Raw genomic sequence first — 19,280 nt, forward strand, 5'->3', positions numbered from 1 at the left:
TGACACTCTAGGTTGGATCATTCTCTGTGTGGAGTACTATCCTGTCCTTTGCGGAATGTCTGGCAGCTCCCTGGTCTCTACTCACTAGATGCCAGCAGCACTTGCACGCTGGCCCCACAGTGTGACAATCAACAATTTCTCCCCAAAACGCCAATGTCCCGGTGGAAGAGGTGGAGCCAAATTGCAGCTGGTTGAGAACTACTGCTTTATATAAAATTTACTTAATTTCTAAATTCTGACACAAATTTGGAAACCTGAAACAAAATAGTTCGTATTTTTGTTTGGTAAAACTGTAGGGGCAAGATTAAAGTGTGATTAAAATAATAGCACCAATAGTGATGTAACAGAAAGAGCCCAGGGATACAGAGCTCTGAGTTGGAAAAACATACACAGAAGTCCAGTTCCACTTATAGTCTTGGGCAAATCACAATCTCTCTGAACCTGTCTTCTCATCTATAAAGGGTAGGTATGAGAATACTGATCAAATAAGTTGCTATAAGAATTGAATAATAAAAGTATATGTGAAAATGCTTTGTAAACCATAAAGATTCATGAAACATGCATAACTGTTACACTGGACAATAATTCACTGCAAGAAAAATAAAAGATTAAGAAGTCCTTTAAAAACAGAAGAATACCTAACAATGATAATCATCCTAAAATTAAAATGTTCTAAAGTTCTAATAGTTTTAATAAATAAAATTCATTTTTCTTTCTTTTTTAAATTCATTTTTCTACAATATATCATAAAAATAAAATTGTGACATCATACCACTTATAAGAACATAAGTAGAAGTGAAATGTTCACTGAAATTGTAAGAATCCAGTTCTTGAAATTAAATTAAATTATAAGGTTAGTGCTAAGGTTAGAATCATCTAAACAAATAGATTAGTCTATGATCTGAATAGAGAAGCTTAAAGTAGCTAAATCAGCCTTTTCTAAAAAGAAAAGACAGCAAAATTTTTTAAATACTGGAAATGATTCCTGAAATCACTGCAATTAATTTCCTGTATTTAATGTTTGTGTTTTTCATCCCACAGCTGTTAACCATTTTTCGTTATATGTTTGCAAAAGACAAATCACTAATAAAAATCATAAGCAACCAAAACTGCATTAAAGCTTCTGCCACAATCCCATTTTATGGTAAATACAAAATACTACCCACTTGAAATCCATTGAAGTTTGGAAACAAATGAATTACTACAACTTACTGGGTTTATTAAGGACTTCAAGGTAGAAAAAAAGAATCTCAATGACCATCTATCCTTATTTCCTCTCAAATACTACAATAAAAATGATCACTGAATTCATGAAACAAATATAATACTTTTAGAAAATCACTTGAAGTCACTAAAACTAAAGCTTTTTTCCTAAATCAATTTTGTTCCTCCTTAAACTACCGCATTATTTTTCTTTCGTTTGTAATTCCATCTTTTGGGAAAAGAATTGTCTTACCTTGGCCTTAATTACTTCTCTACTCACATGGTCCTTTACCTACTGCAACTGACTTAATTCTCTTGAATTTATTTTCCCCAAATTGTACCATATGAGTAATACTTAATACTAATAGGTGGTATGTAAAGAACATTTTCAGACATTCTTCCAAAAGCCTTACTTGCATTTATTCATTTAATCCTCACAATAGCCCTATGAGGTAAAAAGGAACGAAATTGAGTTACTTGTAGTGAGATGGATGGACCTAGAGTCTGTCACACAGAGTGAAGCAAATCAGAAAGAAAAACAAATACCGTATGCTAACACATATATATGGAATCTCAAAAAAAAAAAAAAGGTTCTAAGGAACCTAGGGGCAGATGAAGAGAATGGACTTGAGGACACGGGGAGGGGGAAGGGTAAGCTGGGACGAAGTAAGAGAGTAGCAGTGATATATATACACTACAAAATGTAAAATAGATAGCTAGTGGGAAGCAGCTGCATAGCACAGGGAGATCAGCTTGGTGCTTTGTGACCACCTAGAGGGGTGGGATAGGGAGGGTGGGAGGGAGACGCAAGAGGGAGGAGATATGGGGATATATGTATATGTATAGCTGGTTCACTTTGTTATAAAGCAGAAACTAACACACCATTGTAAAGCAATAATACTCCAATAGAGATGTTAAAAAAATAAAATTAAGATATACAGTGTAAAAAAAAATAGCCCTTTGAGGGAGCTACATTTACTTATTCCTATTTTTTGGGGGTGTGAAAATTGGAAAACAAAGATTGGATACCTTGTGGCAGACCTAGGATTTGATCCCAGCAGTCTGGCTCCAGGCTTTTAACCACGATGACACACTACTTTTTTAGTCAGTGATCAATCTTATAAAAAGGTGGACAGTGCTTCCTCCTGGACATTCTTTGCTTACTTGGCTTCCACCTATCATGCCTTTCAGTTTGCTCTTTTTTTTTTTTTTAATAGTTAAGATGTACCATTGTACTTTATTTATTTATTTTTTAAATTTACTTATTTAATTTATTGATTTTTGGCTGCATTGGGTCTTTGTTGTTGCACGTGGGCTTTCTCTAGTTGCAGTGAGTGGGGGCTACTCTTCGTTGCAGTGCACGGACTTCTCATTGTGGTGGCTTCTCGTTGCAGAGCACGGGCTCTGGGCGCGTGGGCTTCAGGAGTTGTAGCACGCAGGCTCAGTAGTTGTGGCGCACGGGCTTAGCTGCTTCGTGGCAATATGGGATCTTCCCGGACCAGGGATCGAACCTGTGTCCCCTGTACTGGCAGGCGGATTCTTAACCACTGTGCCACCAGGGTTGCTCTTTAATGGCTAGTGTTCCCCAATATTGTTTTGGCCTCTTCACTTTGCCCCTGGTAATCTCACCCATTTCTAAACATTAGCCATAATGTCTCATGTGAAGGCCTCTGAAATCCATGTCTCAAAAGTGGATCTTAGGTATCACCTCACACCAGTCAGAATGGCCATCATCAAAAAATCTACAAACAATAAATGCTGGAGAGGGTTTGGAGAAAAGGCAACCCTCTTGCACTGTTGGTGGGAATGTAAATTGATACAGCCACTATGCAGAACAGTATGGAGGTTCCTTTAAAAACTAAAAATAGAACTACCATATAACCCAGCAATCCCACTATTGGGCATGTACCCTGAGAAAACCATAATTCAAAAAGAGTCATGTACCACAATGTTCATTGCAGCTCTATTTACAATAGCCAGGACATGGAAGCAACCTAAATGTCCATCAACAGATGAATGGATAAAGAAGATGTGGCACATATATACAATGGAATATTACTCAGCTATAAAAAGAAATGAAATTGAGTTATTTGTAGTGAGGTGGATGGACCTAGAGTCTGTCATACAGAGTGAACTAAGTCAGAAAGAAAAACAAATACCGTATGCTAACACATATATATGGAATCTAAAAAAAAAAAAAAGGTTATGAAGAACCTAGGGGCAGGACGGGAATAAAGACGCAGACCTACTAGAGAATGGACTTGAGGACGTGGGGAGGGGGAAGGGTAAGCTGTGACAAAGTGAGAGAGTGGCATGGACATGTATACACTACCAAAGGTAAAACCGATAGCTAGTGGGAAGCAGCCGCATAGCACAGGGAGATCAGCTCGGTGCTTTGTGGCCACCTAGAGGGGTGGGATAGGGAGGGCAGGAGGGAGGGAGATGCAGAGGGAAGAGATATGGTGATATATGTATATGTATAGCTGATTCACTTTGATATAAAGCAGAAGCTAACACACTATTATTGTAAAGCAATTATACTCCAATAAAGATGTTAAAAAAAAAAGCGGACCTTGCTGCAGAGTAACAAACTCTCAAAAGCAAGTCCAGGGCTTCCCTGGTGGCGCAGTGGTTAAGAATCCGCCTGCCAATGCAGGGGACAGAGGTTCGAGCCCTGGTCCGGGAAGATCCCACAGGCCGCAGAGCAGCTAAGCCCGTGCACCACAGCTACTGAGCCTGCACTCTGGAGCCTGCAAGTCACAATTACTGAAGCCCAAATGCCTAGAACCCGTGCTCCACAACAAGAGAAGCCACAACAATGAGAAGCCCACGCACCACAACTAGAGAAAAGCCCGTGCACAGCAACTAAGACCCAATGCAGCCAAAAATATATAATTATTTAAAAAAGTGCTTAACCCATCATTCAAGACTTCCATGATCTACATTTAAGTAATGCTTTCTGAGCTTTTTAGTTCATGTTTACATCTTTTTATACTCCAGCTGAAGATTACTTGTTATTTCTCAAATATACTCTGTATTTTCTGGCTTCTGTGTCTTTATTAATGCTGTCTTTTGCATCTATCAAAGTCTTATCCAACCTCAAATGTCTGTGTCAAAGGTCACCCATCTCAGTTCATCTTCCTGATTCTCCCATAAACGGATGTGGCTTCTCACACCCTACCCTCCAAATCTTCCCAGTATTTTGATGTGCTTCTCTTTTGTACTTATCAAAATCTAACTTATTATAGCTATTTATATATGGGTTTTTTTCTTCACATTCTCTAGAGGATTGTAGATATCTTGAGTGTAAGCACTTGATTGCAAAGTCATCTTTGCATCCCCTTTTTCTCCTCCCCCCCCACCAAAGCCTACCACACTTCATTGGCTCAAAGCATTCTTCTGGATTAAATCAGCAAAGGGTGCTTATCGAAGGGAAAGAAAAAGCCTTTATCCTCATTCTAACAAGGCAATGTGTTTTTATCCTACGTATCTTTCTTTCATCCTAGAAGCTCCCTCTCTGGCTCCAGTTCTCCCACAGACCCGATGCAGATGTACTGTGTGTTCCACATTACTATAAAGTAGGGGCAGGTGGCATTTTTTCCCAGTGCACATTTTTTCTCAATACAGTTTCTATCACAGGCTCTGGGAAGCTCTAAAACAGATCCGCCACCACGGGAATAAAGACGACCAGTACTGTAACAAGGTACATATTCCCAGCAGTGACATCTCTCCCTTGGTAAAATAACAGCATGAAAATAAAGATAACTGCTTTAAAACGAGCCCTTCCATAGTCAAAGGAAAGAGCTTACAGAGGGCCCTTTAAAACGAGACCTTCTAAAGAAAGGGGAAGAGCTTACTGAGGGACCTTTAAAACGAGCCCTTCCGTAGATAGGGGAAGAGGTTACAAAGGCTGCAAGGGGCAGAAACACAAGGACAAATTAGGCCAAGGGGCAAAAGCATGTGCCATGCCAGCTCTACATGGAAGGTGCAATCAGTCATATGAATTCCTAATATTAAAACTTGCAGTTTGAGTGCTGGAGATTTCCTTTTTTTAAAAAAAAAATTTTTAGTTTTTAACACTTTTATTGGAGTATAATTGCTTTACAATGTTGTGTTAGTTGCTGCTGTATAACAAACTGAATCAGCTATACGTATACATATATACCCATATCCCCTCCCTCTTGCGTCTCCTTCCCACCCTCCCTATCCCACCCCTCTAGGTGGTCACAAAGCACCGAGCTGATCTCCCTGTGCTATGTGGCTGCTTCCCACTAGCTATCTTGGCATGGACATATACATACACTACCAAATGTAAAAAAGAGATTTCCTTTTTATTAAGGAAAATTTTCAATAGAAGCAAAAGTAGACAAAACACTACAATGAACTTTCATCTATTTCTCACTCAGTTTTTAAAATTATCAACTTAAGCCAATTTTATTCATTTAAACTCCCACTGCTATTATTATTTTTAATAACAGCTTTATTGTGGATATAATTCACATACTGTACAATTTACCATTTAAAGTATACAGTTCAAAGGTTTTTAATATATTCAAGCTTAGCAGCCATCACCACAATCAGTTTCAGAACATTTTTATCACTCCAAAAAGAAACCCTGTCCTGATTAATGTCATTTACTCCCAGCCTTAGGTAACCACAAATCTACTGTTTCTATCAATTTGCCTATTCTGCACATTTCATATAAATGGAATCATATAATATGTGGTCTTTTGTGACTGGTTTCTTCCACTTATGTTTTCAAGGTTCATTCATGTCATAGCATGTGTCAGTACTTCACTCCTTTTTATTGCCAAGTAATATTCCATTGTATAGATGGACCACACTTATTCATCCATTCACCAACTGATCAACATATAAGTTGTTTCTACTTTCTGGCTGTTATAAATATGTGCATTCAAGTTTTTGTGTGAACATATGTCTTCACTTTTCCTGGGTATATACTTAGGAGTAAAACTGATGGGTCAAATGGCAACTTTATGTTTAACTTTCTGAGGAACTATAGATTGTTTTCCAAAGTGGCTGTGCCATTTTTATTTTTCATCAGCAATATATGTAGATTCCAAAATCTCCACATCCTCACCACTTGCAATTGTCCATATTTTTAATTTCAGCTATCCTAGAGAATGTGAAGTGGTACTTCATTGTGGCTCTGATTTGCATTTTCCTGATGACTAGTGATGTTGAGCATCTTTTCATGTGTTTGTGGACCATTTGTTATCTTTGAAGAAACATTTATTCAGATCCTTCACTCATTTTAATATTATTATTATTATTATTGAGTTGTACGAGTTCTTTATTTATTCTAGACACAAGTTCTTAAACAGATATATGATTTGCAAAATTTTTCTCCCATGTGTGGGTTTTTTTTTTTTCCACTTTCTTGATAGTATCTTTTGGCACAGAAAACAATTTAAATTTTAATGACATCCAATTTACCTATTTTTTCTTCTGATTCTTGCGCTTTTAGTGCCACATTTAAGAAACTGATGCCTAACCCAAGGTCATAATGACTAACATTATATTTTCTTCTAAAATTTAACCATATTAGCTCTAACACTTAGGTCTTTGTTCCATTTTCAGTAAATTTTTGCATGTGTTCCAGTTGTCTTAGCACCATTCGTTCAAAGCAGATCAAGATATAAAAGATTTCTATCACTCCAGAAGGTTCTTCTGTGCCCGTTCCCAGTTCATACTCCCACTTCATCCAGCAAACATCCATTCATTCACTCACTCCACCAAGCAGACATACCCATCCCAGAACCTTGCCAACCTCTCCTAAAAATTTCAGTATGTGTCAGTACTTCACTCCTGTATAACCCTCTCCTAAAAATTTCCTTAATAACTGTTAACTTGAGTAAACATAAGTAATAGGAATTCTGCTTCCTGGATCCACATGGCCTACCCTCTCCTTTAACAGAAAAGAAAATATTCCCATTAATTTGGCATTCCCATTAATTTGGCAAAGGGAAACACATCTTATCACCCTTTCCTGAGTCTGAAAACGCTATTGTTTTGTACTCAGTCCCAGCCAGTGAAAAAAAAAATTTAATGGATTATATAGACAACTACTTTTTAATTGTGTATATTATCTTGGAACTTTACTCTGTGAGGATGGAAAGTACTGGCTGCTCCATGAGCCTTTGAGTGCTTCCTTGCTCTCTCTTTGCCATCTGTGGCTGGTTGTATGCTGGTCTTTTTGCATTTTTCTCTCTATACCTCCTTATTTGATGAAGTTTCTATGATGTCTTCCAGTTTTGTTATCATGTGGCTTATTGATTTGAATTGTACTTTTATCTCATGTGGTTTACTTAGGAGTTAACCGGGAGAAACACAAAGCAACAGTCCAATTGTCTGAAGAGTAAAGATTTGCAAAATATCTTCTTGAAATAAGAGCTATCCTCTCAAAAACAATTAGAAAGAAGGTACAATATCATTTGCATATGATTCATATGCAAAACCCAAGAGAATCAACCTGAAAAACCCAAGAGAATCAACTGAAAAATGATGACAGTGTCACACATATAACAAAAAATGGGTATCCATAAACATATAAAAAACCCCTAAAAATAAATAAGAAAAAGACAAATAACACAACAGAAAAATGAGCAAAAACATTAACAGGCATACCTCAGAAGAGAAAATCCAAATGGCTGAAAAACATTTGAAAAAATGTTCAACCTCTTTAGTAATCAGGGAAATGGAAATTAAAATCACAAGTAATACCATCATATACCTAAAAATTGGGGGGAAAGTTAGATAATGTCAAGTATTAATGAGATCTAAAACAACCGTAGCCTTTCATTCCCACCACCTCCACTTGCTTATCTGTAACCTCCCTCCAGCTGTGAGACACCTGGCTCCCCCATTCACCACAGTTACATAACCATTCCTTTCCAGCATACATCACAGTAGTGTCAGAACTATTGACTTAAACCCCTGTGCTCATTCATTTTTACCCCTCTGCCTTGCTTTGTTCCTCTCCATTGCACTCCACACCACTTGATATGTTTATTTTCTCTCTTCCTCTTCAGTGATAATAGGGAATTTTACTGCTGGGTTCTCAGCACCTAAAACTGCCTTGAACAAAGTAGGTGCTCAACAAATATTAGCTGGATGAATAAATGAATTAAAAATCTTTATTATGGTTTATTACCATAATTACCAGTCTCAGTCAGACCTTTCCTAGCCAGCACTAGTTATCTGGCTCTGAGATAGTTTATCTACTTCAGTCAAATTATAATCATAGAATATAATTTAGACTTTCACCAATTCAACTGACTTCTCTCCCTAATTGCTACAATTATAATCACCAACTGAGGGAATTCCCTGGTGGCCCAGTGGTTAGGGCTCTGTGCTTTCACTGCCGAGGGTGAGGGTTCAGTCCCTGGTCAGGGAACTAAGATCCCGCAAGCAGTGCAGCACAGCCAAAAATAAATAAATAAAACTAAAAACAATTTTTAAATAAAATAAAATAACCACCAACTGAAACAGTGAACTATCACAATCACTTGCAGCTTCTAGTTTTCCTCTAAGGCCTGACTCAAACCACCCTTCCCACCCCCTGCCAAACCTAAACCTCCTAGACACCATCAACCTTATTTAAATTTCCTAGACACTTTCAACTCTGAGTGTTCTAGCTATATATTGATAAATATTTTCACATTTGTTAGGAACATGAACAACATAATCACTATCATAAGTTCAAATCACAGAGTTAAAAGAAGAATTTAATAAAAATTAAGCTGTTAATTTTACATTAACCTTCCAAAAGAACTGTGAGGGCATGTAGAATGATTTTTGGAAAAAGTACAGATTTGCTCTCTTCTCCTTAGCATGGAAGTCTGAGTTTTAAGAACAAACGCTAAAAGGAAACATATGGAAAAGATCAGTAACAAGATGAAATCTTGGCCCAAATATGGTCTGCCACGTTTTACATACCAGTGTCTCAAATAATAGATGAGATTTTTACAGTATTGCCAAAACATCTCTTGAAACACTGTACACTTTTTAAAAATCTGAAGTATAACAAAATAAATCTTGTGCATTCTTTATGAAAACCTAATGGAAAATACTATTTTGAGGAAACAAAAACAAATTCCAGGAATCACTTTACCTTATTAGTTTGTACAAGTTTGAAAGAATCTCCCAAAGAATGAACTCAAAGTTCACTGCCAAGAGATACAAGTTAACTCTGTTTAAAATATGAAAATATTGGTATAAAAATATAGCATTTAAGTAGTTAACTGCCACTCTTCAAGAGAGACAGCTCAGTGAAATTTGTAAATTTTCTACATCTGCAAAATAAAAGCAATAACAGCTGGTCAACAGAAGTTCCTAATTCCATCTTATTCAATACTATAAAATTATTTTTTTGTACTAGTAAAAACAGACAAATCAGAGATATACCTTCTGAGTGAATTCCATAACTAAGAGATTAATTTTATTTCAAAGGTTATTAGAACACATGCTAGTGGATGTATTTGGGAGGAAGGTGAGAAAGGGGATAGCTGATAGAAAAGAAGGTATACTTCTTTGTATGGAAAAGTGATATATTTAATCTGTGTCACTAATGACCATCTATTTCATTTTTAAAATAAACTAGATATGAAATGCTGTATGTTTCTCATCCTGGTTCCTTGTCTTAATAAAGGGAAGCACTGGTGTGAATACACGGTATCAGACAACCGAGGTCTCAAGCTGACTCTGAGTTCCACCTTAAAATGCCAAGACACTGAGCTCCATGTTACAGTGGACCTTACTTTGAAGAATTCTTTGGCATGAAAATGAAAATAAAACAGTAATCAGTACATGCTGTTTCATTTAGTTCTGTTTGCCTTTCATACTAGAGGAAATTCTTGCCATACCTCAAACCAAAATTAAGGGGAAAAGAAAGAAGTAAGCCACATAAATCTGACCAAGAACACAAGCATTTTAATTTGAGTCCACAAAGTTTTGGATAATGAAAAGAAATACATAATTTTAATTCAACCCAAGTATTTTCCAAGTAGATTATATTTGCTTAAATTGCTATAGCAATTCAAGGGACAGCCCTGCCTGGACACACAGTTACTGTGGATTTTTAAGAGATTCAGTTTAAGAATTTAGGAATTTCTGATTCATTTACAGGATTTGCAAATTCATCAGCCCCTGAAAACTAAAGCAAACTCAACAGGTATGATGATAAAATAATTTTCATTTTTTAAAGAAAATATTCCTACTGTTTAAAATATATTTGATTTAACATTAAAATAGATTATAGCCATCATAAATGCACATTTTTATAAGCAATATCTGGTAAAAGCTACATTAACATTTGATTAGCAAAAATATTCAGGGAAATAATATAGGGAATTTAATTTTCTAACTTAAGATTTACCCAATAAATGATTTTTGTTTAGATTTTTTTTTACTTTGAATGAAAGATTCTCACGTTAATGGAATAATTTTCTGTTTCTCTCTCCCTCTCCCTCTCTCTCTCTCTCAACTTTAAGTGACAAAAAAACAGCGAACGCCTTTGAGCCATACATCTGAGCAATGCTAGAGATTCTGGTTTTAGAGAAATGGGTATTTGTACAAATTTCACTAGAAATTTTCTCAAAATTTCTTTATTAACCAAATCTCTGATGTTACGATGTGTTTGCCTCTTCCTCAAAGAGAAAATACAAGTACTCTATCTAGCACTGAATGTTCTAGTTTCTTGGGTTTCAGTTAATTAAGATCCAAATGTATTATGGCTAAAAATAATTTTGAGACTTTCATATTTTTAATAGCAAAAGAGTTTTACTTCCTTAGGCCTTGTGTGTGACAGTGATGTATACAACTTTAATTTTACAGGGTTAAATTTAAAACTGCTTTGGAAAAAATTCTGAATCATATCCTAATACTTGGTTTCTTATATTTTAGTTTCTGTGGCATACCAACAAAACAATTAAGTTTTTAAAATAATAAAATGCTATGAAGCTTTCCAATTACTTTAAACTTTCCAGGACAAAGTTCCATCTCATTTTGATTAGTAAATTAACTTAGAACTTTCTTGATGAAAGCACAAGTGCTTTTTTCCAGGTAAGAGAAATGTTATGACATAGAAACTTTTTTAGCTATAATATGAAAAATTCATATTAATGAGTAATTTTAAAAACCTGGTAACATATTTCAGTTTGCCTTAAACTTTCTTTTTCACATTTGTGATTTTTCTACTAAACAAGGTAAGGAATACAGGTAGGAAAGTGAATATAGTATATTGTGACAGAAATATTCAATAGAAAATAGAATAGCCATGTTCTCTGTGAAAATGTTCATTTAGAGAAATCACTGTGGTGAAATAAATGCCTAGAAATAATCAACATTAGTAGCAATAAACATCACTAACAAGATGTAATCTATAACAAAAAATCAATCATGCATTCAACAAATCTGTGAGCACTTACAAACTGTGCATTGTACTAGAGTCTGTCAAAAATTAGAGGTTGAGAAATGAGATGATTGACAGTGAGTTATAATGTTTTGCTATGAGTTATGCTATAGGAGACAAGGCATAAATTGCCGAACATAAAAGGCAGAAGTAATAAAAGTATGCCTTGCAAATGGCTGGTAAAAGATTAGCTGAATGAAAAATTTGGATAAAAAGAAATAAGAGAGGACTATAACAGGGAAAATGATCAGGGGTGAAGTTGAGGAGTAAAAAAAATAGAAAATAATGGGTATATCAATGGAGATGGAATGGATTTTAGACCAGAAAACAGCACTTATTGAAAAGGGAGTGGGACAAGGTTGAGCTAGAGGGCCGAGGTCCTCAGTGGATGAGGACAATGATGATGAACTCAGATTTAGAAGAGAAAATGTCTTCAGGGAAAGACCTTTCTTCTTAGGCGGCCAAGAAGACCAAAAGCAGATAATACTAAGAATCCCTTTATTTTCAGAGAGGCCCTCATCATGAGGTCTTGATTCCTAGGCAAAGGTAAATGCTGAACCAAAAGTATCATCCAGGTCTCCTTTTTTCCCAACAATTTCTTGTAGTTGTTGAACAGTCATGACTTTAATTCTCAAATGTAAGATTACTAACTGATGATTACTGATGTTCTAACACAAGGTTAAAATTCAGAGTTCTGATGAGCAGTACTCTTTTCAAAGCTGACTGTGTATCAGTCAGCTTCTGAGACCCCCTACATGGCCTGACCCTGCACAGCTGCATGTCTCTGCCTCTGCTTCTACTTTCATCTCAACTCCATGGTGCAGTACTTTAAATGAAGTATGACAAGCACTTAAAAAAAAAGTTGATATGTTATAGTATAATGAGTATAAAATACTATAATTTTAATACATAAAATATTATCAACTAGAGAGTAATATGTATAGGGTGTTCTATACCCATTCCTGTGAATCTCCCGAAGTCTTGGCCAAATGATGTCTGCAAAGGTTTCCCTGTCTCCCGCAAGCAGGGTTAAGACACTGGTTCCCACAGCACTGGTATCTCTGCTGTAAACCATATTTCCCTCTGCCTGAGAATATGTCTACTAAATTGTATGCTCATGTCTTCATATTTTCTTCATTTCTGTATTTCCCACCAAGCACAGTGCCTCACCTCTAAAATTCGAGACAATCATCAAGTAACCCAATCAAACTAACTAAATCACTAGTAATATTTGCAAGGCTCTTTTCTAACCATGTCCACACACAACATCTAGTACAGGGTCACTAATTATAGCAGGTGAAAAAGCACTACTAATCATACCCACTGGGAGCTTCCCAGTGCCCTGTCTGGGTCAGCCAGCACTGAACACTGCCCTTTGGGATGAGACCATACTCTTTCACTTCTCCTCCCAGGACTCTATCTTACTTGATGCATGAACACTGCAGTGTGAAAATTATGGCTCAGCTATATTAATGAATTAAACTAGGTGTTCATTCCCAGAGTGCAAATTCCTGAGGTCACAATTTAGGCCTTTAGGTTCTGGTTGAGATTGGCTGTAACAGTCTTATTGTGCTCCTTCAACAGTTAACCACCACATCCCAAACATCTCACCCTTTGTTGCTTACATGTTTTTGCTCATCTCTTCTAGCTGCAAATCTTCCCTATTTCCCTCTGTGAGAACCCTCACATTCCTTCAAAGTCTAATGCAAATGCCATGTCCTCCATGAATCACATGGATAAAAAGGAACAATGGATGGAGTCTATTTAGATTTGCAAAAGGAAACTTTATGAATTTCAAAATCAAAATTGTTTAAAAGATGAAACCATTACCATTTTGGCATTTTATGTAGGAAGGGATAAGATTAAATAGAAGTCAATATATTAGGGTAAATGATTGTCTCTTCTATTTTCTTGGTGAAAAAAGAGGCAAAGTCATCATCTGATTCTCCACTAAGACCTAAACTCCTGGGAGACAGGACAGTGTGTTTTTAATATCTGTGTATCCAGAAATTAACTCCAAAATATCAGTGGAAAGAAAGAAGCTAGGAAGGTAATAGGAAAAATGTATAGAATAATCAATTAGAAACTAATTTTGTAGAATGTAAATGTTGTGTGTGTTTGTGATTTAAAGTAGTTATTCAAGTAGAGTCAGAGACAAAATAATTGGATTCTGCAAACTATTTCACAGGGAAAATTTGAAGTCACAGTTAGTCTTGGACAGAAAACACTAAGAGGAAACATGATAGTTATTTTTAGTATCTCAAGCTTTCACGTAAAATGGAGTGTTCTATGTTCTTCCAAAGAGCAGAAAAGAACATCAGCAAACAAAAGTTGCAGCGGGAAAATTTTGGTTAATATCAAGAATCTCCTAAGTAACTAAAACATAGAGTCTCTCTTCTCATAGGCAGTAAACATCACTGAAGGGGCCAAATAGTCAGTGAGAACATCCAGCATTTATATGGAAAGAGCACTTGGCTTTGGGGTGGAGAGATGTCATGCTATCATTGTAAATCTATAGTCTAGTAAACAAGACAAATCGAGATTCTCTTAAAAGATGGTTACTTAGTCTGGTTCAATGCAGTATGTGACTTTTTAAAAAATACCACCTTATACATTAATTTTGGTCTGAGCAGTACCCATTAATTCTGGACACTCTTTTATATATTTCAATACAGATATAGATATTATGCATTTTATATAACTGTCTATTTATATACAAATTATTCTAAGTTTACTCACTTTTCCCACAATATATTTCCTTTTTGCCTTGTAATAGGACAAAAAAAGGAACATGGGCTTTTCAAGTCCAGTGTGTGTCCTTTTCTTCTTTCTTGGAGTCAAAGTATATTGCCAGTATGAAAGTTATCAATGGAATGAAGATTATGACCAAGAACCAGATGATGTCTACCAACCAGAATTCCAATTTCATCAAAATGAAGATTATGGAGTTCCATTTCATCAGCATACTTTAGGTTGTGCCAGTGAATGCTTCTGTCCACCTAACTTTCCATCATCAATGTACTGTGATAATCGCAAACTCAAGACTATCCCAAATATTCCAGCATACATTCAGCAAGTTTATCTTCAGTTTAATGAAATTGAGGTTGTGACTGCAGATTCATTCATCAATGCCACTCATCTTAAAGAAATCAACCTCAGCCACAACAAAATTAAATCTCAAAATATTGATCATGGTGTGTTTGCCAAATTGTCAAATCTACTACAACTCCACCTACAGCATAACAATTTAGAAGACTTTCCATTTCCTCTTCCTAAGTCTTTGGAAAGGATTCTTCTTGGTTACAATCAGATCTCCAGACTGCAGACAAATGCTGTAAATGGGCTAGTAAACTTGACCATGCTTGATCTTTGTTACAATCAAATTGATGATTCTACATTACAAGAAAAAATCCTTGCGAAAATGGAAAAACTAATGCAGCTTAACCTATGTAATAACAGATTAGAATCAATGCCTCCTGGTTTGCCTTCTTCACTTATGTATCTGTCTTTAGAAAATAATTCAATATCTGCTATACCAGAAAATTACTTCAAAGAACTCCCAAAACTTCATGCTCTAAGAATGTCACACAATAAACTACAAGACATCCCTTATTATATTTTTAATCTTTCCAACCTTATAGAGCTCAATGTTGGACACAACAAACTGAAGCAAGCATTCTATATTCCAAGAAATTTAGAACACCTATACCTAGAAAATAATGAAATTGAAAGTATGTAAAATTTCATTTTTTTGTGTGTATTGTTTTTATTTTTATTAATTTAATTTTAATTTATTTACTTATTTAATTTTTATTTTATATTGGAGCATAGTTGATTAACAATGTTGTGTTAGTTTCAGGTGAACAGCAAAGTGATTTAGTTATACATATACATGTATCTATTCTTTTTCAAATTATTTTACCATTTAGGTTATTATAGAATATCGAGCAGTGATCCCTGTGCTATAGAGTATGTCCTTGTTGTACATGTCAATCCCAAACTCCAAATCTATTCCTCTCCCCCACTCTTCCCCCCTGGTAACTATAAGTTCATTCTCTCAGTCTGTGAGTTTGTTTCTGTTTTGTAAATAAGTTCATTTGTATCATTTTTTCTTAGATTCTGCATATAAGTGATATCATATGATATTTTTCTTTCTCTGACTTACTTTACTTAGTGTGATAATCTCCAGGTCCATCCATGTTGCTGCAAATGGCATTATTTCATTCTTTTTTAATGGCTGAGTAATATTCCATTGTATATATGTACCCTATCTTGTTTATCCATTCATCTGTCGATGGATATTTAGGTTGCTTCCATGTCTTGGCTATTGGAAACAGTGCTGCAATGACATTTGGGGTGCCTCTATCCTTTCGAACCATGGATTTCTCCAGATATATGCCCAGGAGTGGGATTGCTGGATCATATGGTAGCTGTATTTTTAGTTTCTTAAGGAACCTCCATACTGTTCTCCATAGTGGCTGTACCGATTTATATTCCCACCAACAATGTAGGAGGGTTCCCTTTTCTCCACACCCTCTCCATCATTTATTGTTTATAGATTGTTTGATGATGGCCATTCTGACTGGTGTGAGGTGATATCTCATTGTAGTTTTGATTTGCATTTCTCTAATAATTAGCGATGTTGAGCATCTTTTCATGTGCCTCTTGGCCATCTGTATATCGTCTTTAGAGAAATGTCTATTTAGGTCTCCTGACCATTTTTTGACTGAGTTGTTTGGTCTTTTGTTATGGAGTTGTATGAGCTCTTTATAAATGGAGACTAATTCCTTGTCGGTTGCATCGTTTGCAAATATTTTTTTCCATTTTGTAGGTTGTCTTTTCATTTTTTTTATGGTTTCTTTGCTGTGCAAAAGCTTTTGAGTTTAATGAGGTCCCATTTGTTTATTTATTTTTTTATTTCCATTACTCTAGGAGATGGCTTAGAAAAGATATTGCTGTGATTTATGTCAAAGAGTGTTCTGCCTAAGTTTTCCTCTAAGGGTTTTATAGTATCTGGTTTTACATTTAGGTCTTTAATCCATTTTGAGTTTAATTTGTATATGGTGTTAAAGAATGTTCTAATTTCATTGTTTTACATGTAGCTGTCCAGTTTTCCCAGCACCATTTACTGAACACACTGTCTTTCCTCCATTGTATAGTCTTGCCTCCTCTGTCGTAGATTAATTGACCATAGGTGTGCGGGTTTATTTCTGGGCTTTCTACCCTGTTCCATTGATCTATATGTCTGTTTCTGTGCCAGTACCACACCATTTTGATGACTGTAGCTTTGTAGTATAGTCTGAAGTCAGGGAGCCTGATTCCTCCAGCTTCATTTTTCTTTCTCAAGATTTCTTTGGCTATTCAGGGTCTTTTGTGTCTCCACATGAATTTTAAGATTTTTTTGGTTCTAGTTCTGTGAAAAATGCCATTTCATAGGGATTGCACTGAATCTGTAGATTGCCTTGGGTAGTATAGTCATTTTGACAATATCTCTTCTTCCAATCCAAGAACATGGTACATCTTTCCATCTGTTTGTATCATCTTCGATTTCTTTCATCAGCATCTTATAGTTTTTGGAGTACAGACAGGTCTTTTGTTTCCTTAGGTAGGTTTATTCCTAGTTATTTTATTCTTTTTGACGTGATGGTAAGTTGGAGTGTTTCTTTAATTTCTCTTTCTGATCTTTCATTGTTAGTGTATAGAAATGCAACAGATTTCTGTGTATTAATTTTGTATCCTGCAACTTTACTGAATTCATTAGGAGCATCATTGTCTTTTAAAGACAGAAAGAAGAGTATTTTGACCTTTTAAAGAACAAATCTTTAAAACCATATGCTTTACAAATTGCTGAAAATGGTTGCTTTGAAGCTGGCTAGGGAAATGGCAGAAATTGGCCCCAGAGAAAGGTGTACTCCAAGGTTTATAGTCTTTTCTATTAAATGTTATCACCTTGAACATTGAGAATTAGTACTGTAGAGTATACAAAGAAATATGAGATCCTGAGTAGTAGAACTATAGGTGATTTTCACTTTTTTCTTTTTGAGATTGTTTCTACTAAGAATTTATTACTTAAATAATTTATTTAATACTTAAATAATTACTTAATAGCCAATGAAGCCATCGTTTATTTTGATAATATAAAATTCACTTATAGTTTCATTTTCATTTTACTATTTGATTACTGTAAAAAATAATTCCACTTACAAGTATTTTAATTAATAAAACTATACCCCATAAACATTTTAATAAAATTCAATATAGGATTATGGATGTAATTCAGCAGGATTAATTTTTAATTTGTATTTTTCAGATATCAATGTCACATTGATGTGTCCATCTGTTGACCCACTACATTACCATCATTTAACATACATTCGTGTAGATCAAAATAAGCTAAAAGAGCCAATAAGCTCATACATTTTCCTCTGCTTCCCTCATATACACACTATTTATTATGGTGAACAAAGAAGCACTAATGGTCAAACAATACAACTGAAGACCCAGGTTTTCAGGAGATTTCAAGATGATGGTGACAGTGAAGATCACGATGATCACCATGAAGCCCAAGAAGAAGGAACAGAAGAAAATGTTGACCCTCACTATTATGGAAGTCAAGAATGGCAAGAAACTATATAGGTATACATTTATAACTTCACGAAATCTTATTATTCAGTATAAATTTAACTAAATATGCATAGCTCGTAGTAATATACCTGGAATTCTGTACTAGTATGAGATCAAATTGAATTTAGGTTGTTGACAACATTTGCATCATTACACAGGATTAGAACTTACTCAAAATGATATAAATCTTTAGAAATGTAAATTAGAATGATAAGTAGGAATCAAAAACTACACTTTGAATATTAAATTATCATCATGTTGAGAAAAAAAGCAAGTATGACCACTTCTATTAACAGTAATTTTTCTAATAATGATGTAAGAAGTAGTGTTAGAAGCTAAGAACTGTAAGCCATGTGCTTTAAATCACTATGAGCATAGTGTTTAAATGCCAGAAGGTTACATTAATGTAACAGCAGCTACTCATTTAAGGACTAGACTGTTTTTTTGACCTAATGTCCAGAAAAGCTTTCACACTTGTATTTGAATATCATCACCATGACAGCCACCCACTGGTCCTACCACTTAGAGCACAGAATGATATTCTTGATTTTCAAAAGAGGCTATCGTACTAAGGATCCAAGGCACACAGACTTATGAAATCAACTAGTCTTGTTTTTCTCTCAGAGCACGAAAGCAACAAATATTTAAACCCTGTATTTGGATACCTAAAAAACACCACATCATCTTATCACAATTCATATTTTAGCAAATTTCAGCAATTGTACAAAACAATCTTGACTGCGTTCCAGTGTTTCTATAGTAAATTCACTAGAGAAAGGTTTTATTTACATAAAGATTTGCTAATAAATAACTGCTCTGTTCACAAGGTTAAGTTAATGTTAGCACAAGAAAGTATATCAACATAATTAAACACTTTTATTTTCCTAACACAATATATTAGAAACATATATGTATATCAGCCAATGTTTATTTACATAGTGTTAAAGTTGAATAGAGTTCCTTTGAAATTTGAATGACAGGCTTTGATATCTTCTTTAAATCCTTAAAAATCATATATCAT

General features: G+C 35.2%; 2 protein-coding genes across 4 annotated transcripts in view; one reads left to right on the forward strand and one right to left on the reverse strand.

The window, feature by feature from the left end:
- CENPP (centromere protein P) overlaps positions 1-19,280 on the reverse strand; it is a 229,613-nt gene that overhangs the window by 124,622 nt on the left and 85,711 nt on the right. The window lies entirely within an intron of this gene.
- OMD (osteomodulin) lies at positions 14,427-18,552 on the forward strand. Its single transcript, XM_060153560.1, has 2 exons — positions 14,427-15,366; positions 17,946-18,552. Exons 1-2 carry the CDS (start codon positions 14,427-14,429, stop codon positions 18,269-18,271), a joined length of 1,266 nt encoding a protein of 421 aa, XP_060009543.1. The 3' UTR covers positions 18,272-18,552.

The sequence above is a fragment of the Lagenorhynchus albirostris genome, chromosome 7 (genome assembly GCF_949774975.1).
Source record: "Lagenorhynchus albirostris chromosome 7, mLagAlb1.1, whole genome shotgun sequence".
Classification (NCBI taxonomy): Eukaryota; Metazoa; Chordata; class Mammalia; order Artiodactyla; family Delphinidae; genus Lagenorhynchus; species Lagenorhynchus albirostris.